We start from the raw sequence: 18,458 nt of genomic DNA on the forward strand, positions 1-18,458 counted from the left end.
AAGTGACAAAAAGGGGCATTCTAATAATAAGGGATGTTCTGATCTTTGACACAGTTTCCCCTGTGGGAATGAAATAAATAAGAGGCTAATATGATGATTTCAGTTGAAACATGTTCCCTAACACAGTGAGTGGTGAAGTGAATTCTGAAGTATCCATACCATGGAATACTATGTCATCATTACAAAGAATCAGATATCTCTTTAATGAAATGGAAAGCTGTCCATGAGTTGCAAAATAGTTGAAGAACAACATATGGAAGTATAATATACTCTAATGAAATAAACAGCTATACACAGGTATGTTTGCACATGCTTAGGAACAGGTCTGGAAGGGTAGGTACAAAGAAGACAGGCTAATTTCACTTATGTGCACCACAGTTGCTTAAATTTTGGGTGTGTGCAATTCCATGTATTACATTTACAATTAAAAGTCTTGTTTTGGATTAGTGGAATTATCTGTGGAAATGACTCAACCCAAGGGTTGGGTGATTAAAGAGATTTAATCTCACAAAAGCAAAACTGCCCAATCTACACGAAATTTTATCAGTCTTCAACATTACCAAAGGTATATGGTGAAAGCTAAAGCCTCAGCACTTGTATGGCATTCTATATTACTGGAAGAAGGTGTTAACACACGCAAATGAAGAACAGTCATTTCAAACTTGACATGTCCAAAATGGAGCTCTCCAGTCTGCAATTCCTTTTCAGCATCTCCAGTTTTACCCATCTATGAAGCACTTCCATTTCTCTACTAGCCTAATTCCAAACCCTAGAAGACACACTTGACTTCTCCTTTCCCTTCTCCACTGCATCCCAATCATCAGCAGATCTAACCTTATTCATCATCAGAATGTCTCCTTAAGGCCTCCACTGAAGCCACCATTTCTTCTTGCCTGGACTACCATGGGCCCCTCTGGATAGGTCTCCATGCTTTCACTTTTGCAAATGATTCTCCGCTTGGCAGCCAGGGTGATATTTTATATCTCTCAATTTAGAATTCTTTAGGGTTCTTCATTATATTTAGAGTGGAATTCAACTCTCTCACTGTGGACCACAAGAACCTATGTGATCTTTCAATGGTCAACATTGATGACATCAATTCATATGACTATGCTCCTAGACAATTAGGCTCTAGCTAGCCTGGCCTGCTTTCTGCTTTTCAAATACATCAAGCTCTGTGTGGCCTCTGGGTCTTTACGCTTGCTTTTTTTCTGCCAGAAATTCTCTTCTCTTAGCTATTTAGAAGGATAGCACCTTATCACTTGGATCAATGTTATACAGATGAAGGAACTGGAAATCAGAGAGTTTAAGTAATTTATTTGCGGTTATTCCTCTTGGTACATGGTAAGGCTAGGTTTTGAACTCATATCTGAATCATTTCTAACTCTTGCCATTATACTAAATAACAAAGCAAACCCAGCCCATACCAGGGCTCTGGTGACATTTCTTTTTTTTTGTCTTTTTTTTTTTTTTTTGCTATTTCTTGGGCTGCTTCCGTGGCATATGGAGATTCCCAGGCTAGGGGTCTAATCAGAGCCGTAGCCACCAGCCTATGCCAGAGCCACAGCAACGCGGGATCTGAGCCGCGTCTGCAACCTACACCACAGCTCACGGCAACGCCGGATCGTTAACCCACTAAGCAAGGGCAGGGACCGAACCCGCAACCTCATGGTTCCTAGTCGGATTCGTTAACCACTGTGCCACATAAGGAACTCCTGGTGACAGTTCTGACAGTCAATCAGTGAACATCTATTTGTTGAAAAGCCAGGAAAAAGAAACCGTTCTGAAAATTCCTTTTGTAGGTTCTCCATCCTACCTCTGGTACATCTCCCAGATTCTGCAGGGAGACGTAATCATTTAGAGTGGGAAATCTGAGATAGATGCATTCAGAAACTCTTGAATTTGAGATTTGAAATTAAATATTGCTCATTTAGGAAGTGAGAATGTGACAGCACAACCAGAAACTTTTATAACTTACTTTGTTAGGTGTCTAAAGAGGACTTTCATGGTGTCACGATTTGGTGGAGGGAGTTTTTGTACAAGAGACTTTACGGTTTCAATTCTTGTGTTATTGTCTTGCTTTTCTGAAAAAAAAAATGATAAAAGAAAGTTAGAAAAGAATGAGCTTGCTTAGGTGGGAATTCTTAGGTGAGGGAATTTTCTTAGGAGAATTTCGTACTAAGACTTAGCAATATAACGTCCTAATCAGCAGCCAAAGGGAATGGGTACACTCTAAATCAGTATCAGTTTCTTTATTTTGACTCTGAATTAAATCATGGTAATATGAAATCAGCAACAGTGTTCCTCTGACACAATTTTCTTATTAAGATCGGGTGTTGAGTCAAGTTTTTATAAATGCTGTATTATTTTACCAGCTGTGATGGGATAAATAATGGCCTTCCCAAGACGTCCATGTCCTGATCTCTGGAACCTGCAAATATGTCATCTTCCATGGAGAAAGCGGCTTGGCTGATGTGATTAAATTAGAGATTCTTAGTTGGGGAGATTTTCTGGATTATTTGGTGGCCCAGTATAATCACAAAGTAGTTAAGAGGGAAGCAGGAAGATCAGATTTGGAAGGATGAGGTGACAGGACAATGGAAGCAGAAAGAGAAATGGCTACATGATAAAGGGCCAGGGGTCAAGGAGTAAAGACAGCCTCTGAAAACCAGAAAAGCCAAGGAACGAGAACCTCCAGAAGGAACCTCCTAATAGCACCATGCTTTTTTCCCAGTGAAACTGACTTCAGACTTCTGGCCTCCAGAAACATAAGATAATAATGTATTTTCATTGTTTGAAGCCACTGAGTTGGTGATAATTTGTTACAGCAACAATAGCAAACAAACACACAAAGATGTACATTCTGATTCAATTACCAATATTCTATTTTTGCTTGATCTTGTGGAGGAGTAAAGAATTTTTTTATTAGTTCTATGATATTTTTTTCTCCCTAATACATTTTGATTTTGCTGTTAAAGAAAAAAGTGCAAAAAAAGAAAGCGTAATACTTAGTCATGTAGATTAAAAAAATAGGAAGTTATTCAAAACTATATACTACATAGATTGCTTTCCTTCATTTTGTCTTTCTAGGCATGGATGGTATAATAAGAACTAAGTTATTTAGTACACTAGAGACTTCATCTTACTATAGTTTTAACCAGGGTCCAGAATTACTTCTTTATTTCTTAAACTCTTTATATACATTGACTCGGGCACCTTTCCTTTCCATACTTTACCTCTAACTTTTAGCACAGAGCTCCTGATGATTCCATTGCTAGAAAAGATAGCAGATAAAAGAATACTATGTAAGGCACAACCCACCCAATATCCATTCTCTTCTTCTGTAGTGAGACAATCCTGTTGTTGAGGGGATGGCCATATGCAGCTATAAGAGATTATTTCTCAGCCTCCTTGGCAGGTGAAATGACCACATGGCCAATTTCGGCCAATGACATTTCAAAGTGTCATGTGGAACTTCTGGGGAGGCTGTGTGCAGAGGGCTGATTCGTCGTTTTAGCCTTTGGATCTTTCTGCTCCTCAGAATTTAGGTGGCATGGTTGTACCACAAGATGACATTGAGAACTGAGGCCATGCAGAGTGGAACACACAGTAGAAAGAATTCCCCTGAATCTGTGGAGCAGTCAGACCAGCCCTGTACTGTTGGTCTCTGAGTTTCTTTAACATAAGAGAATAAGCCCTTGTGTTCCAAAGCCATTGAAGGTGGGCTCTGATACTGAACCACCCAAACTTCCTAACCAATGTCCTTCCAAAAGCCCAATTTATAATCACCTGTTAATAGGTATATAAACTTTGTGTAGTGGGATAAGAAAGAGTTAGTTTAGAAACTGGCAGGCTTTTAAAAAATACACTACTGCAAAAGAAAAATTTTTAAGGAGTTATAGGAAAATATCCTGCAGAAGATAGTATTTGGCTAAAGTAGGGTAGGGGCATTCTTCCTAGTGGAACTCTGCTTAGAAGCTTTTCTTCTTCCTCCTAAAATCACAAAGGCCTATAAATAATGCCTCCCATAGTCAGAACTTTCAAAATTGTAGTTGTTCTTAGAAGACTTCCAACGTAATACGGATTAGACAACTGCAAATGAAAGAGACAAAGGAGGGAGAATGAGAGAGAGAAAAACAGAGAAACCAGTTGCAACAGCATAGCAGAGAGCAGATATAATCTTTCTGCCAAAAGGCTAGAAAGCCTCCTTGTAGCTTAATGATGATAAGACAGTGTGATTCTTCACAGGACCAGTTAGAGCCTCTGGGATACCAGAAAGTCAGGAAAAGAAGTAAAACAAGTCAATAAAGATGAATGGTAAAATGGGTACAAAACGTTCAAGATAGAGCTCTTGGGGATACTTGGTACCTTGTATCAAGCCATCTAAAGCTAATACCACATGCTGATGATCATATACATGTACATGTGCATATACCCACGTTCATATATCTATGAAATGGATATTTTCCGATAGTTTGGCATGATGCCAGTAGTTTAATTTACCTCAGGATCTGCTGAACTACATGGTTCAAGCAATTAAGATGACTTTGGGAGAGGTGGGGAAGGGAGAGGAAGGGAAGGAGAGTAGACCTTTCTCTTTCACTGAAGTCTCTGGCCATAGTAATGATCAGGTCAATGTCAGAGTCGCCAAAAAAGAGATCAGTTAACGCTGAGGACTATGGGAGTAGCAGCCATAAACTAAGCATGACAGACAATATGTGGAGAGTGGCCTAAATTGCTACATCCAGTAGATTTCAGTTTTAGGACACATATGACCCAGTCAGGGTGGGTTTAAGAAAGGTTGGGGTTGCTTAATTGGAAATAGCTGGATTTGCAAGAGCACTGCCATGGTGCCTAGGCAGGAATTAAAACTACCAAGTCTGTTTAACCACCAGGTAAACGAATTATGAACTTAGACAGAGTCCCTCTTCTATGTTCCATTGCACTGAGGGCATCCTATTTATATAACATTCCACATGGTATTTTAATGACTTGAATGCCTGTCAACTTCTTCCATTAAACCCCATAAACTGAGGTGGCTCTTATGCTGGCATATAGAGGGTTAAATGAATAAAGAAAGAATTGGTGCAAAAGGAAAGACATGAACAGGGATTGGAGTAGACAGACCTCATTGGTTTGTGTTCTGTAACAGCTTTTTATTAGCTGTGTGGTCTTGGACAAGTTTCTTATTTTCTTTGAATAATACCTAAAAGGCTAGTTTTATGGATTAAATAAGATAGTATGTAATGTACCCAGCACAATGACCAGTAAAAAGTAAGCACTCTATAAACATTCACCACTCCTTCCTCCCTACCTTTTTTGGAGCCCCATGCTGGGTATGGTTTACCTTTGATTTTCAGCAGTAAGAATACTACCTGGTTGCCATAAGTATTCAAAATCTAATTGCTAACGCTTGAACTGCATTGGTGCCAGTTGGTGACAATACACTTGTTACAGAGCCTGACATTTCCCCCCACACTAAATACTTTGTGGTGGGCAGAGATGATCTGACTGGTGAGCTGTCCAGGTCCACATAAGAATTCTTATAAAAGTACAAGGTGGTTCCCATATCTGCTTATAAGAAACATCCTACCTGAAGAATATTTTACAGAAATATTTTTTCTCACTTTCTCTGCTTTCACATATCCTCAAGGAACTGGACAATGGATGGTAGTACATGTATATTTGTGGCTAATTTGCACTTAAATAGTGGAGGGGGAACTGAACAATGGCTTCAAGAGGGCTGAAATATTATCAAGAAGGAGCAATTTATTGTTCTTACAATGTAATCAGAACAAAATCTTTGAAAAGGTTATAGGAAAGCATTGGTTTCCCCTTCAAATCAATACCACACCCACCCTTCCATAGCTTGTAAAATCAGGAAATAACAAACATTTCTAAGCGAAGGAACATCTAAAAATACAATTGGATACATTAAAATCGAAATGACACCTTTTCAGATCTGGTTTATTGATGTGTCATATTAGGAGGTGGAATTGGCATACATAATACAGGAGTGGTTAATGAGCTAAGATTCAGACACAGCTTACTAAAGATGTGTCAACTGTCTTCAATTGATTCAGTGAGCATCTGAAAGACAGCATTTTCTATTAATATTTCTCCCTCAGCATATGGTTTCTCATTATTGTGAAGTATTGAGAGTTTTGAGAAGACTTTGAGATATCTTTGACTTTTTTACATTATGACTAAGGGGGAGTGAACTTTTCTATGTGGAGAACTAGAGAACCCTTAGGTAAGTTGTGTTCTAAATCTTGCCAGTAATAATAAATTCCATGATTCTTTCTTTTTTTCACTCACATTTGTTCCTACTTGCCAGTAGTAATCTTGCCAGTAATAATAAATTCCATGATTCTTTCTTTTTTCACTCACATTTGCTCCTACTTTCATTCCCTCATGACTTTTTTTTTTTTTTATCTACTCTATGTATCTACTCTATGTTCTTTATGTTTTCTCCTGTTCAGTCCCCACCTATATCCCAGTAGACTCTCCAATCTCTGAGCTGTGAACTCACACTGCAGTTACTTCATTTTTGTCACCCAATCATGGCAAAAAGGTATATGTAAAAATATACATAATATAATCCTCAGGAAAATAAATTTTTTTTCTTTTACTAATGCCTATTTCTCACCCACCTGGCCCCATATTTTCCAACTACACCAAACTCTCTTGTAAATGAACTTCTTCAAAAACAACTCCAGGCTACTTAGAGAAGCAACAGCTCCTACATGATGTGAAATAGCCTTTACTGTTATGATAAGGATGTGGCTTTATAGTTTTCCCCTGATTAATGGTTTTGAGGACATGTTTTTAAAAATATGGTTTATGATAGTTACATTTGCATTTATCTGCATGAAATGTTGCTACTAAAACAAGGACATTTACAACTGAATGCTTTTTTTTTTTTTTTGGCAGAGATAAGATAAAGGAATACAATGATGGAAAGAGTTCTATGCAGTGCAGAACCCTGGACCTGATGACCCCTGGACACTTTTCCGGCCTTATCATCTATGCATTTATTATTCTTAACTTATTTATAGTCACATGTTAAATCATATTTCAAAATTAATTCTGCTTGGTTATGTAGGTTCAACTGGAGGAAGAAAAGACCAGATTCTCCCAGCAACCAACCTATCGGTAGCACTATTTATTCTATTTATCTGTAGTTCTTAAAGGACAACTGTACCCCTTTGTTTTAAGGAAGTCAGCAGTATCACAGCTGTTCTGCTTCTCTGAAAGTTATTCTGGAATGTATACTGCATCCTGTATGAAAAAAAATGGTAGTCACGTATACGGCCGGGCTATATTTGGAAGAAAGTATTCACTTTCTATTCTTTGTATTCTTTCTATTCTTCGAATCTCATCATTTCAGAATTTTGTTAGAGACTGTCCTAGCTTATAAAAGGAAGGATTATCTTCAGAGAACATTTTATTTTATTTTTTAGTGTACCCTCCAAGTAGATGCAATTCTTTGAGAACATGCCTTTTAGTTATAAAATCTGAGTTGAGTTTTAAGGACTCATCCAGGGCATGACAATAACCCCTTGATAAGTTTCTTTACAAAACTTACTTAACTAAGGGAGAAGCACTGAGGGGAGGGGAGCAAATTCAAGATTTACAAATGGATACAAATAGGCACATACTTTAAAGTCCTGTTAAAAATTAAGAGACATGGTATATTTTGAAGGAGCTTTAAAGAACTAGGTTAGAAGTCTTGCTCTGCAGTATTTGTAGGGGCAAGTTGCTTGAACTCTTGTTGCTTCCAGTTCCTTACACACACACACACACACACACACACACACACACACACACACACACACAACACACACAAAACTCATACACATATCTCGTAGATTGTTTGTAGAATTATTTGTTTCAGTGTACATAAATGCACATACTGTAAATGTTTGTTAATGTAAGTACCCTTTCCGTTAAAATCTTTCTTTTGAATTATGCTTTGTATCTGCCCTGATACATGATTGCTCATAGTTCAAGGCTGTTTCCCAAATCATATGAAGCCATAATTTTTATTCTTTAGCACCCTTTCCTTTGTAACAATCCATAGTGTCTGATGGCTTTGTAAATACTTTGAATGCTGTCCATTTTCTAAGAGTGATTGGTTCTAATTCCTAAGTTGATACAGTATATTATATATAGAAGTTGCCACTGTATTATAAAAAAGGATTTTAGGCTAACCTGTGGTTGACAATTTGTAATATTTCAAGATTTTGTTGCCCTTGCCCCACTCTACACTGAAGAGCCATTTTTTTTGTGTTTAGTGAAAAGGAAGACTTTTTTTTTTTTTTTTTTTTTTTTTTTAAGGGCTGCACTTGAGGCATATGGAAGTTCCTAAGCTAGGGGTCAAATTGGAGCCTCAGCTTCCAGCCTATACCACTGCCACAGCAATGCAGGATCCTTAACCCAGGGATCAAAGTCACATCCTCATGGATACTGGTAGGGTTTGTCACTCACTGAGCCACAACAGGAACTTCCAAAGGAAGACATTCTTAATGCCTGTAGTTGCCTGGTAAGTTTGAGCTTAGGTGTTGATAATCTATGTGGAAACAGTTTAACTTGAGAACAGAGGTATGTAACTTACAGGGCAGGAAAGATGCAGAAGGAACTGTATCTAGTTGACACAGGTAAGACCTCTTTCTCTAGTGGAGATCACCTGAGAATTAGACCTAATCCCTTTCCTTGGGACACCAGGTTTCTGCTGTATTCATGGTTTCTCATTCCAGGAGATATTAATGTTTTGCCTGATTTTAAACAAGTCTCTCCTTTTAGGAAGAATTTTAAAAGTAGAAATAACTCCCCATAGCTAGTAAATGTCAGTAACAAACATTCTCTGGCCAATCATTTGCCATAATTCCATGGATTCCTCAAACTGTGAGGAACGCTTCAACATCTTGGCCAGTTTAGCATCATTTCCAGAGTCCACTGTGCAGGAGGAACCTGGCCATCCAGAGCATACTGTAAGGAACAAACCTAATCTTCTTAAGTGCAACTTCTATTTCTTTTCACCTCTACTCTTAGTCTTTGGCTATAAACAATTAAACATTATTAAAAAGAAAAAATATCTATTTGTGAAATGATTTTTTTATTTTTTTGTGTTTTGAAATGACTTTAGAGTATTAAACATATATATGTATATGTGGTTGAAGAAAATATTTATTAAGATCTTGCGCAACATGCAGCAAATACAAAGTTGATCCCTGTCTACTGTCAGTTTACAATTCAGAGGGGCAAAATATGGACCAAGAGATGTTTAAATTTAAGATACATCAAAATATATGTAGTGATGAAGGTTCTATCGTCTGACTGAAGGGATCCTCTGAGATGATTAAACTCAAATGCTTCTGAGATGTTATTTCGCTGTACCAAGAAACTCAAAATAATTGAGAAATGAAATTAATATGAAATCACAAATGTAAAATTTTATTTAATCAATTTTGGAAGGCCTTTGAATCATTACTAATTTCTTTGTACATCCCTAAGTACATTCAAGAAAGTATTAATATCACCTTTTCTTTTTCATTTAACTTTATCTGTGTTATTCTAGGGAATTCTGGTGTGTTGACCTTAGCCTGAGGGCAAATTTGGAAAAGTATTTAAGTTTTTGGCTCTAAGTGACTTTTTTTTTTTTTTTTTTTTTTTGATCTTTTAGGACTGCATCTGTGGCATATGGAGTTTCCCAGGCTAGGGGTCAAATTGGAGCTGTAGTCGCTGGCCTATGCCACAGCCACAGCAATGCCAGATCTTTAGTCTACACCACAGCTCCTGGCAATGCTAGATCCTTAACCCACTAAGCAAGGCCAGGGATTGAACCTGCATCCTCATGGGTACTAGTAAGATTCGTTTCCACTGAGCCAGGATGGGAACTCCTTTAAGTAACTTTTAATAACGTGTAATATTGCTTTTGCGTAATCAATTTTAGGATGATAACATTTTCTAAAGTTCATCAACCTGAGACTATCTCAAAAAAATTTCCTCAGTTTTGCAGAAATGCTTCTCTTTGAATCAAAGAGTAAGGCAATGACAGCAATCTTCACAGGAAAAGCATGATCATATTATCCTCCTTCAAATTTCTTGTTTTCAAAGAAATTTTGGAAGTGTCATGGTGGCCAAGTACATTTCTGTAACTTACAAATGATACTAATTCATCCTCAGGAAATAGTGTGTGCTGGGAAAAAAAAGCTCACTAGTTTATTTAGTTCTCCTGTGAGAATTTTCTTTAAACTATATTTATTTGTACATATCTGGTTTTACAAGCTTTTTTCTTTTTTTTTGAAATAGGCTTATCCTTTCAAGTCATGTGACATCTTCTTAACCATAAACCAGTTATTCTTTTCAAATACTCAAGCAACTATTTATATTAAGCATTATCTTTGCATATTTTCCTGAGGGTGGAAATCCTACAAGTAGTTCTCTAGATTTAAAGTTTCTAACTTTTTCTAATAAGTTTCTAATACGTTTCTAAAATTTAAAGTTTCTTTCCATTGATAGACAGATTAAATTTACAGGAGATTTTAAAAATTACACTTGAAAACAACTAAGATCTGTCACACAATTAAGAAAAATGTGAACTAAGAAATATTTCCCCTTGTCTTTTGGGTTAAAATATTTTTTTAAAGAAACATACTCAACTTCAGCCATAACTATTGGTTTAGAACAAAAGACCTCCGCTTAGTATGAGGAATACTTTCTCCAGCCAGTTCATTTGACATGGTCACACAGTGACACTGAGTACAGGGCAGAGTTTAATGGCACAAGCATCAAAATCCTTTAACAAATAGGGAATAAAATAGTTTTATGATTCAGCTTTTTTTTTTTTTTTTTTTTAATTGTGAGACTATTGTAAAAGAAGAAAAACAGGCAACATGTGGTAACTTTAGTCAGCATTTCTGAACTGGGAATGATAAACACCTCTGCCTGGCTCTGGCATTTATCAGGACTGAGATATTATTACCACATAGAGTCACAGCATGGTTACTGTTATCATCGGAAAAAAGAGCCAGCTAATCTTAATGGTTTGTAAAGCCGTTACCTGCACTGGTCTGACATTTATCATGATCATTTTACCACATGGGTCCTACATAGCAAAGGTCTTTTATCTGGAAGGGACATCACTATGAATTATTATTTGCAGCTAGGTAGAAAATTGTATGTTGTAGATACCTTTTCTCATTATAAATCACATAGTCACATTTCACCATTTCCCCCAGAAAGCTGCTGAGCCCAGGTTTTTTTTTTTTTTTTTTTTTTTTTTTTTTGCCACAGCTTGCTTTTCTCCCCCCCTGCCTTCTTTCTCTTTACAGTTTCTTGAAATTATGAGCCATTTTTTTCATTAACATCCTTAATATAATTTTTGAAGAAACACATACATGGTAGGCAAACATAAGGACATACTTTTGGCATAGTTAAGGATGTTCCTCCACATTCTATAAAGGGACTGCACAGTACTTTAGAAATTGAAGTTGATAAACTGTACACTTTTTTTAATGCTTATTCTCTCTTCTGTCTTGGGGGGGGCATAGTTTCTTCTGTTCTTGACTGTGTCAATAGAATATTGACAGAGTAGATGAGACAAAATTTCTGATGATAGATTTGAAATACTCAAAACATGTGTGCCATTTTTTTTTGCCTGAAATACTTTACTTGAAAATGCACACTCATAAGGAGTAAAAAGGAGTTTATTTTTTTAGATTGTATATTTTTTTCGGACTTTGTTTCAGCAAGTTGAAATGAAGTAGAAGGTTCCTCCAATGAATGTGTTTAAAAAGATGCTTAGGTTCTATCCCAAACATGTAGTCATTTAGGACATGCAGTATATGTATTAAATGACTACATGAATATATAAAGAAGAAATAAGGATATTAAAAGGTAAGCTGTGTTAGAACCATGATTCAAGACAGTAAAGAGAAATGCATTAATTTGACAATGGAAAATTACAATGAAAAGCTGAAAAACCCCAACTGTTTACCAAGAAGAAATGAACAAATGCTCTCTTTTAAAAAGATTGAGACAACTAATCTTCTGAAGGAGATATTTATATATTTTCTTCCTTCTCAAGTGTTCCATTAGGAATAAACAAACCAGAAATTCTGCACTTTTATAATGAAGAGGGAGGAGAATTCTTTGCCATTTTTGCATTTGGGAAGAAATGTACAAGAAGAATGTGACAATTTAAGCAAATCAAGATTGTTTCAAACGGATCACAAACGGGACTTTGTGGGATATTTTATACTAGCATGTGAAGCAAACAGTAAATTTCAAAGGAGGATTTTCTCAATGGTCTAGTTCTGATGTGTTTTCCCATCTCTTTGTGTGTTTAAAAGAGGTTTGGATGTGGTGTTTAATATTGCTTTGACTCTTCTGCAAATGAGTTCTGGAGAAATATCCGCACATGAAGGAAAGCTGATGTGCTGTAATGCTGTCAGCAGCTGGGGGAATATGAATGAAGAAACCAGATTCCCAAGCCTGGATTTAGCAAAAATAAACACCCATCATTCCATTAAAAAAATTTACCATTTTAAATGTTTATGGGCATCAATAGCAGACCACTCTCCCTTTGAAAAAGCCAATATTTTTCTCAAATAACTCCATTCTTTGAGGGGGAGATAAAAACTTGACTCTGACATGCAGTATTTTGCAATGACATATAGCAGTTTGCCTATCTTGTTACATTTGATTCCATATTAATTTTTGTATTATTACAAATTTCCTCCAAAGGATACAATTTCTGTTTTAGAGATTTGTGAGATGAACTTGCATAAATTTGGGGGCAGGGGGTGGGATGGTGGATGTCATTTGTACTTTCACGGCTCAAAAAGAGCTGCACACACTTTGGTTAGGTGATCTAAAATTTCATTGTAAAAGATGTGGTCTAATATTCTAACACACTGCCTTACCCATTGAATGAAAGACTGCAATGATTTCAAACAAACAAACAAACAGAGCCCTTTTATTCTTTTTATTTCGGAATGACTCCTTTGTTCTAGCTTAATATCATTCTGTCATGATTGTCCCCCAAAACTGTAACTTGGGAGCATTTACAATAATTAGTGAGGGGCTCTGCTGCTTGGGTTTTTCTCCTTTTCTGGGGAACTGGGTGAATTGTTGAGTGCTAATGAAAGTCGGAGAATTCTAGCAGTGGTTGAGCCAGGCACAGCGCGGGCAGACGCCTTAAGCTTCCCACTGTGCTGCAGTACAAGCCTCCCTGCTGTTATGTTTACCATAGTTTTAATGCCTGTGAAAAAATTCCTGATGCAACCAAATTATGTTATGCCCTCTTGTTTATCTAACCCCACCCTGCCCCTCAATTTCGCAGATTCCTATTGCCCCCGTTACAAGCTCCTTCTCAACTTTGTAGCCATCTTACCACTTCAATTCTTGCCACCAGAGCCCAGCTGCTTTGCAGCCATGTCTGGAGGATCATGCATGACCTATCTGGAAGTTTCTGGAGGATTACACACACACCTTGCTCTACTTATGCCACCTAATAACAGCCTCTTCTCCACTGCGTGTGAATTTCATGGGAAGTAATGTTAAAGAACCACATTTAATCATCTGGCATTGACAATACTCGCTTAAACTGCAAGTGTAGTTGGTGACATGCACTGTGCTTTAAAGAAATCTATTAAAAGACCTCAAACTATCACTGCAAACTAAATAAGGTGCTCAAAGATGAAAACAACCAATCTGCGATTTGAGTTGATTTAGCCTTTTTTTCCTTAAAAATGGCTATCTCAAAGAAGAAAATGACCATTCTATTATATTGTTAATTCCCTGAGTGATGTATAGTGAAATTTAAATGAATATTCATACAACTCCTTCAGTCCATTAACAGGACTTAAGACAATGAGGCTAGAACTCCTTCTCACTTAGATACTAGGGGAGAGGGATGTGGAATTAATAGCACAAAGAGCCCTTGGAAAAGTTTAACTTTAATGTATCAAACTCCAGGTGCCAGAGTTTGAAGAAAATAACCAATAATAGCCATTTTTTACATATTTGATGGGACTGATTATGCAATGTGCAACTCTAAATGGCTTATAGCACATTGTAGCATGGTTCCATCCCATTGGCTACAGTAGGGTGCAGGCAGATGGATGACAGTGACAGGGAGAGAAGTGCTTTTGCTTAGCCGTGCGTTAAGATGCCATCCAGAAGCTCTGTGCACTGCAGACACTTCATTAGGATGCCAGGATAATGGTAAACTACCACTCAGAGTGACACCCCATTTCCTGCTTACTGAGCGCTCCAACCTCGGCAGATGTCAACAATCTCACAGTGCTACAGAGCAGACCTAACTTTCCAGCCACTTTGACTCCAATTTTTCCCTCCTAACAGTGCCATACATTATGTGCAATATGTAATGGCAAACACCTCACCGAAAACAAAATCTGCCCAGTTCGTTATGATTGGAGGGCTTAATTTTTTCTTTCTTTTAAAAGATGAGGTACAGTGAGTTGGGTAAGAGATATGTCCATTAGCTATTTTAAAGTCAAAATTTCTTGCTATGATTTCCATTTGCTTATCAGTTCAAAGTGTTAATTGTGTTGTGAACTCTGATTAATAGAAGTTAAACTCTGATCACAGGGGATATGACTGTTTCTTTTAATTAATGTCCGTTCCAAAGGTAAGAGATTGTGGAATTCTTTTGTTAAAGATTTTAGACTTAGTTTCAGTATGGTTCTTAGTTGTCTGCCAAGAAAAGGCTGACTTGAGCATCTGGATGATATTTCCTCTGCAAATGTATAACTGGAGGCCATTCGCACACCTCCTTACCCGCAATTCAAGCCAATAGAAACTTTTTTTCCTATGGTGTAAAGTCCAAAATTCTTTTTATAAACAACCAAGGTGTGGTTTAGACAATGAAAAAGAAAATCCCCTGAATGGAAAAATAATATTTTGAAATCTATCTTTACGATAAATGATTAATTTACATTTTGTGATTCTAAGCATCTTCTTAGAAGCTCAAAGGGCCTTGCAAATGGCAAGACTAAAAATAAATATCCTCCTCTCAGGTTTGTTACCATTTCCAGGTAAAGATGCAAATGTAAAGAAGAAGTCATAGGCAGAGGTCACACTCCAAGAGATAATTTGAATGCAAACTTTCAATGTGATGTCCTTGATGCAAATTTTGACTTTTGGTCTAAAAATGGCATCAGGTTGGTAACACCTAAACATCTCTTGGGACTTGTCTCTAAATATGCTTGAAGACAAAAAAAAAAGCCAAGGATTCTTAAACAGGGACTGGTAAGCAATATGGTGACAAAAAGTTAAGAGTAATTCCCCTCAAGAGAGACTGAATGTAATTGGAAAATGCCAGTGGTGGAATGGCTTGTGCTACTGAACCAGAGAACTTGCCTTTCTGAAAGCAGACAGAAACATCCTTATCTTTCTTTCTTCAACTGTCTGGTTTCCGAATCAAAGACTCAAGGTCTGTGCCAGACACAGAGACTGGGCAGCACTCTTTCCTGCTCAGCTAATGCAGTTGAGTAGTGTGAAGTTTCCTTCTTCCTTTTCTCACCTGTCCTCTCCCGTTTTAACTGTATAGAAGGATTTCTCTTTTGCCTACAATAATTTAGAGAGAGCCATTTCCATAAAATAAAGTAAGGAGGTTGAGAGCAGAAGGCAGAATAATAATAATAATTGAGAGTGGAAGGCAAATAACAGTGCACATCTCTGTAGGAAACTGTAGTCCCATATGTAAAACATAGGGGAGGGGTAGAAACTGGCAAAATTCTATAAGGAACACATTTTTGGAATTTTAATGTTGAATGTCTTTCATCTTTTAGAATGCCAGTGAGTTAAGCAAAATAGTGGTAAAAACTAATTGTAGTCTGGATGGTAGGGCCATAAAACCATAAGTATTCTAGGTAAGAATTAATATAAGAGCTGTGGTTATCAATTTGTCATCTGGGTGATGCCCCAGGACAAAGATTAGATCAGAACTAAAGCAGAGGGTATGAGGCAATATGTGTAGAATGTTGGATAGTTCCACATTTTGAGATGGGTAAATGTAACAACACTGTGAGACCTTTGAAAAAACTCCTTTCAGATAAGAAAACAATGCTCAGAAATGCAGATCTCTCACAATGGCCCTGAGACAATTAGAAACTATTTAGCAACTTCCGGAGATCCCGTTGTGGCACAGTAGAAATGAATCCGACTAAGAACCATGAGGTTGCTGGTTCGATTCCTGGTCTCACTCAGTGGGTTAAGGATCTGGCGTTGCCATGAGCTGTGGTGTAGGTCGCAGACACAGCTCAGATCTGGCATTGCTGTGGCTGTGGCTGTGGCTGGCAGCTGTAGCTCCGATTAGACCCCTAGCCTGGGAACCTCCATATGCTGCTGGTGCAGCCCTAAAAGGACAAAACAAAAATCAAACCCAGAAACTATTTAGCAACTTCAATAGAAGTTGGAACATCAAGAAGTCTAATGAAAGAGATCAGCAAGCCATAAGGAGAGAACCAGGTAAGATAAAAAGATCCTAGGATGAGATGATAAGGATATAGATGATGAGGAAAGACAGTGTGAAAACTAAAAACTGCAAAACAAAAATTAAATTTTACCTTAAAGGCTAAATTGTCATTGCAGAAAAATTAGGCCAATGAGATGGATGACAAACTAGAGAAGTCCCCTGCCAGAATGTGGAAACAAAAAAATGACAGGAAGAAAATGTGTTGGAAGTCAGAGAATAGAGAGATTACCTACAGTTTATAATATATTTGAGGAAGAAACCAGAATATATGAAAAGTATGTAAAAATCAAGGACAAAACTGAAGAAAATATTGTGAGTGGAGAAAAAAACTATCAGTTTTAAAAATAACAGCTAAGTTCTAAGAAAATATCATTCAGTAGCCATATTATTTTCACATATTCTGGCAAAACTTTGGAATGATTAAGTTTGACCACTATCTTACAATTATTAGAACAAAAAATAAAACTCAGTAATAAGCAATCATGTAGGCTTTCCTAAGACTTATCTCACCAAATTCTGAAGTAAAACAAAGCAGTGTCTAACGACCAGGGGAAAAAATTGTGGTCCTCAAACAGTGTGCACACTTCAATTACCTTTTTCATTTTAGGATAACAAAGAGACATTCACATCTATATGAGGATTTATAACAGCATGGCTTTCTCTTCTTTTCTTTCTTTCTTTCTTTCTTTCTTTTTTTTTTTTTTCAGGGCCACACCAGCGGCATATGGAAGTTCCCAGGCTAAGGGCTAATTGGGGCTATAGCTGCCGGCCTACACCACAGCCATAGCAATGGACCTACACCACAGCTCAGGACAACACCGCATCCTTAAACCACTGAGCAAGGCCAGGGATCAAACCCGTGACCTCATGGTTCCTGGTCAGATTCATTTCTGCTGCGCCACCATGGGAACACCCAGCATTGCTTTCTTAAAAGTTTACTTGAAGACTTATATAAGCCTACTGAGTGATGAATCAAAATTTGGAACTCTATAATAGAGACACTGTAAACAAATTAAGATCTTTTTTTAAAAACTTATTTAGACCCCAAACTCAAAAGTCCCCATGGAATTATTTCTCTCTGGCTTCCATTTTATTCTCAGAACCAGGAAATGATTTTCTTGTGGTCCGGCCTTCACAGTTCAGGTGAAAGCTCTAATAACCATTTAGAATGGTGACTGATGCTATTCAGTACTGGCATTTGCTAGCAAACTCCATTTATTGGAACAGTGCACTGGAGAGCTACTAAGCAAGTTTTCTCTCCCCTTCTCAAACATCAACTCTCTAGAGAATAGCAAAATGTTTACTCCCATTGCTGAGAATCTTTAGTAAACATGCTTTATATGTATAACCACTGTATTGAAAAAACTGAGTTGGGGGACTATTAAAGTGAAAAAGACTAAACCATCAAACAATGATAAGGATTATATACAAATTTTCCTATGTTATATATGTGTTAAAATTAAATAGGCCAGGGGAAAATGCAAATCAAACGGGTCAAAAGGAAATATCTACAAAATATGATGATGAAATTCAGAGTAATTTTGATTTTTTCTTTTTACTTTTCTGTTCAAGTGAATTTCAATCAATATTTATTATCTTTGTAATCTGTTAAAATAGACAAGTTAGTTTGTACAATTGCTTAGATACCATATAATTATAGATTTGCTAGGTAGCTAATTAAAAAGACTGGTAGAAAAATATATCAAATTATTAACCATGCTATCTTCAAATAACAGAATTATAGACCACTTTCTTCCATCTTTAAAATTCATTTTCCAAATTTTAAAGTGCATTTTCCAAATTTTTTATAATGACTGTGTATTTTCTTGATAACAAAAATAATTTTCTGTGTTTGGTACAGAACCTTTGGTTGTTCTAAGCCACAGAAAAATAAACTATTTTCACAGATCAAACCATTTCTGGGAAAATAATATATTAGACTTTCCTCTAG

At 36.9% G+C, this 18,458-nt stretch overlaps 1 protein-coding gene across 7 annotated transcripts in view; it reads right to left on the bottom strand.

The window, feature by feature from the left end:
* ARHGAP15 (Rho GTPase activating protein 15) overlaps positions 1 to 18,458 on the bottom strand; it is a 623,564-nt gene that overhangs the window by 56,086 nt on the left and 549,020 nt on the right. For all 7 annotated transcript variants that reach the window (XM_084998895.1, XM_021076335.2, XM_084998893.1 and 4 more), the window contains one exon: positions 1,979 to 2,084. In XM_084998895.1, the coding sequence (XP_084855021.1) occupies positions 1,979 to 2,084 (106 nt within the window). The remainder of the gene's footprint in view (positions 1 to 1,978; positions 2,085 to 18,458) is intronic.

Source organism: Sus scrofa, chromosome 15 (genome assembly GCF_054392235.1).
Source record: "Sus scrofa isolate SSC_HxYL_T2T_F1_AM1 chromosome 15, Sscrofa_HxYL_maternal_Yorkshire_Landrace_v2.0, whole genome shotgun sequence".
NCBI lineage: Eukaryota > Metazoa > Chordata > Mammalia > Artiodactyla > Suidae > Sus > Sus scrofa.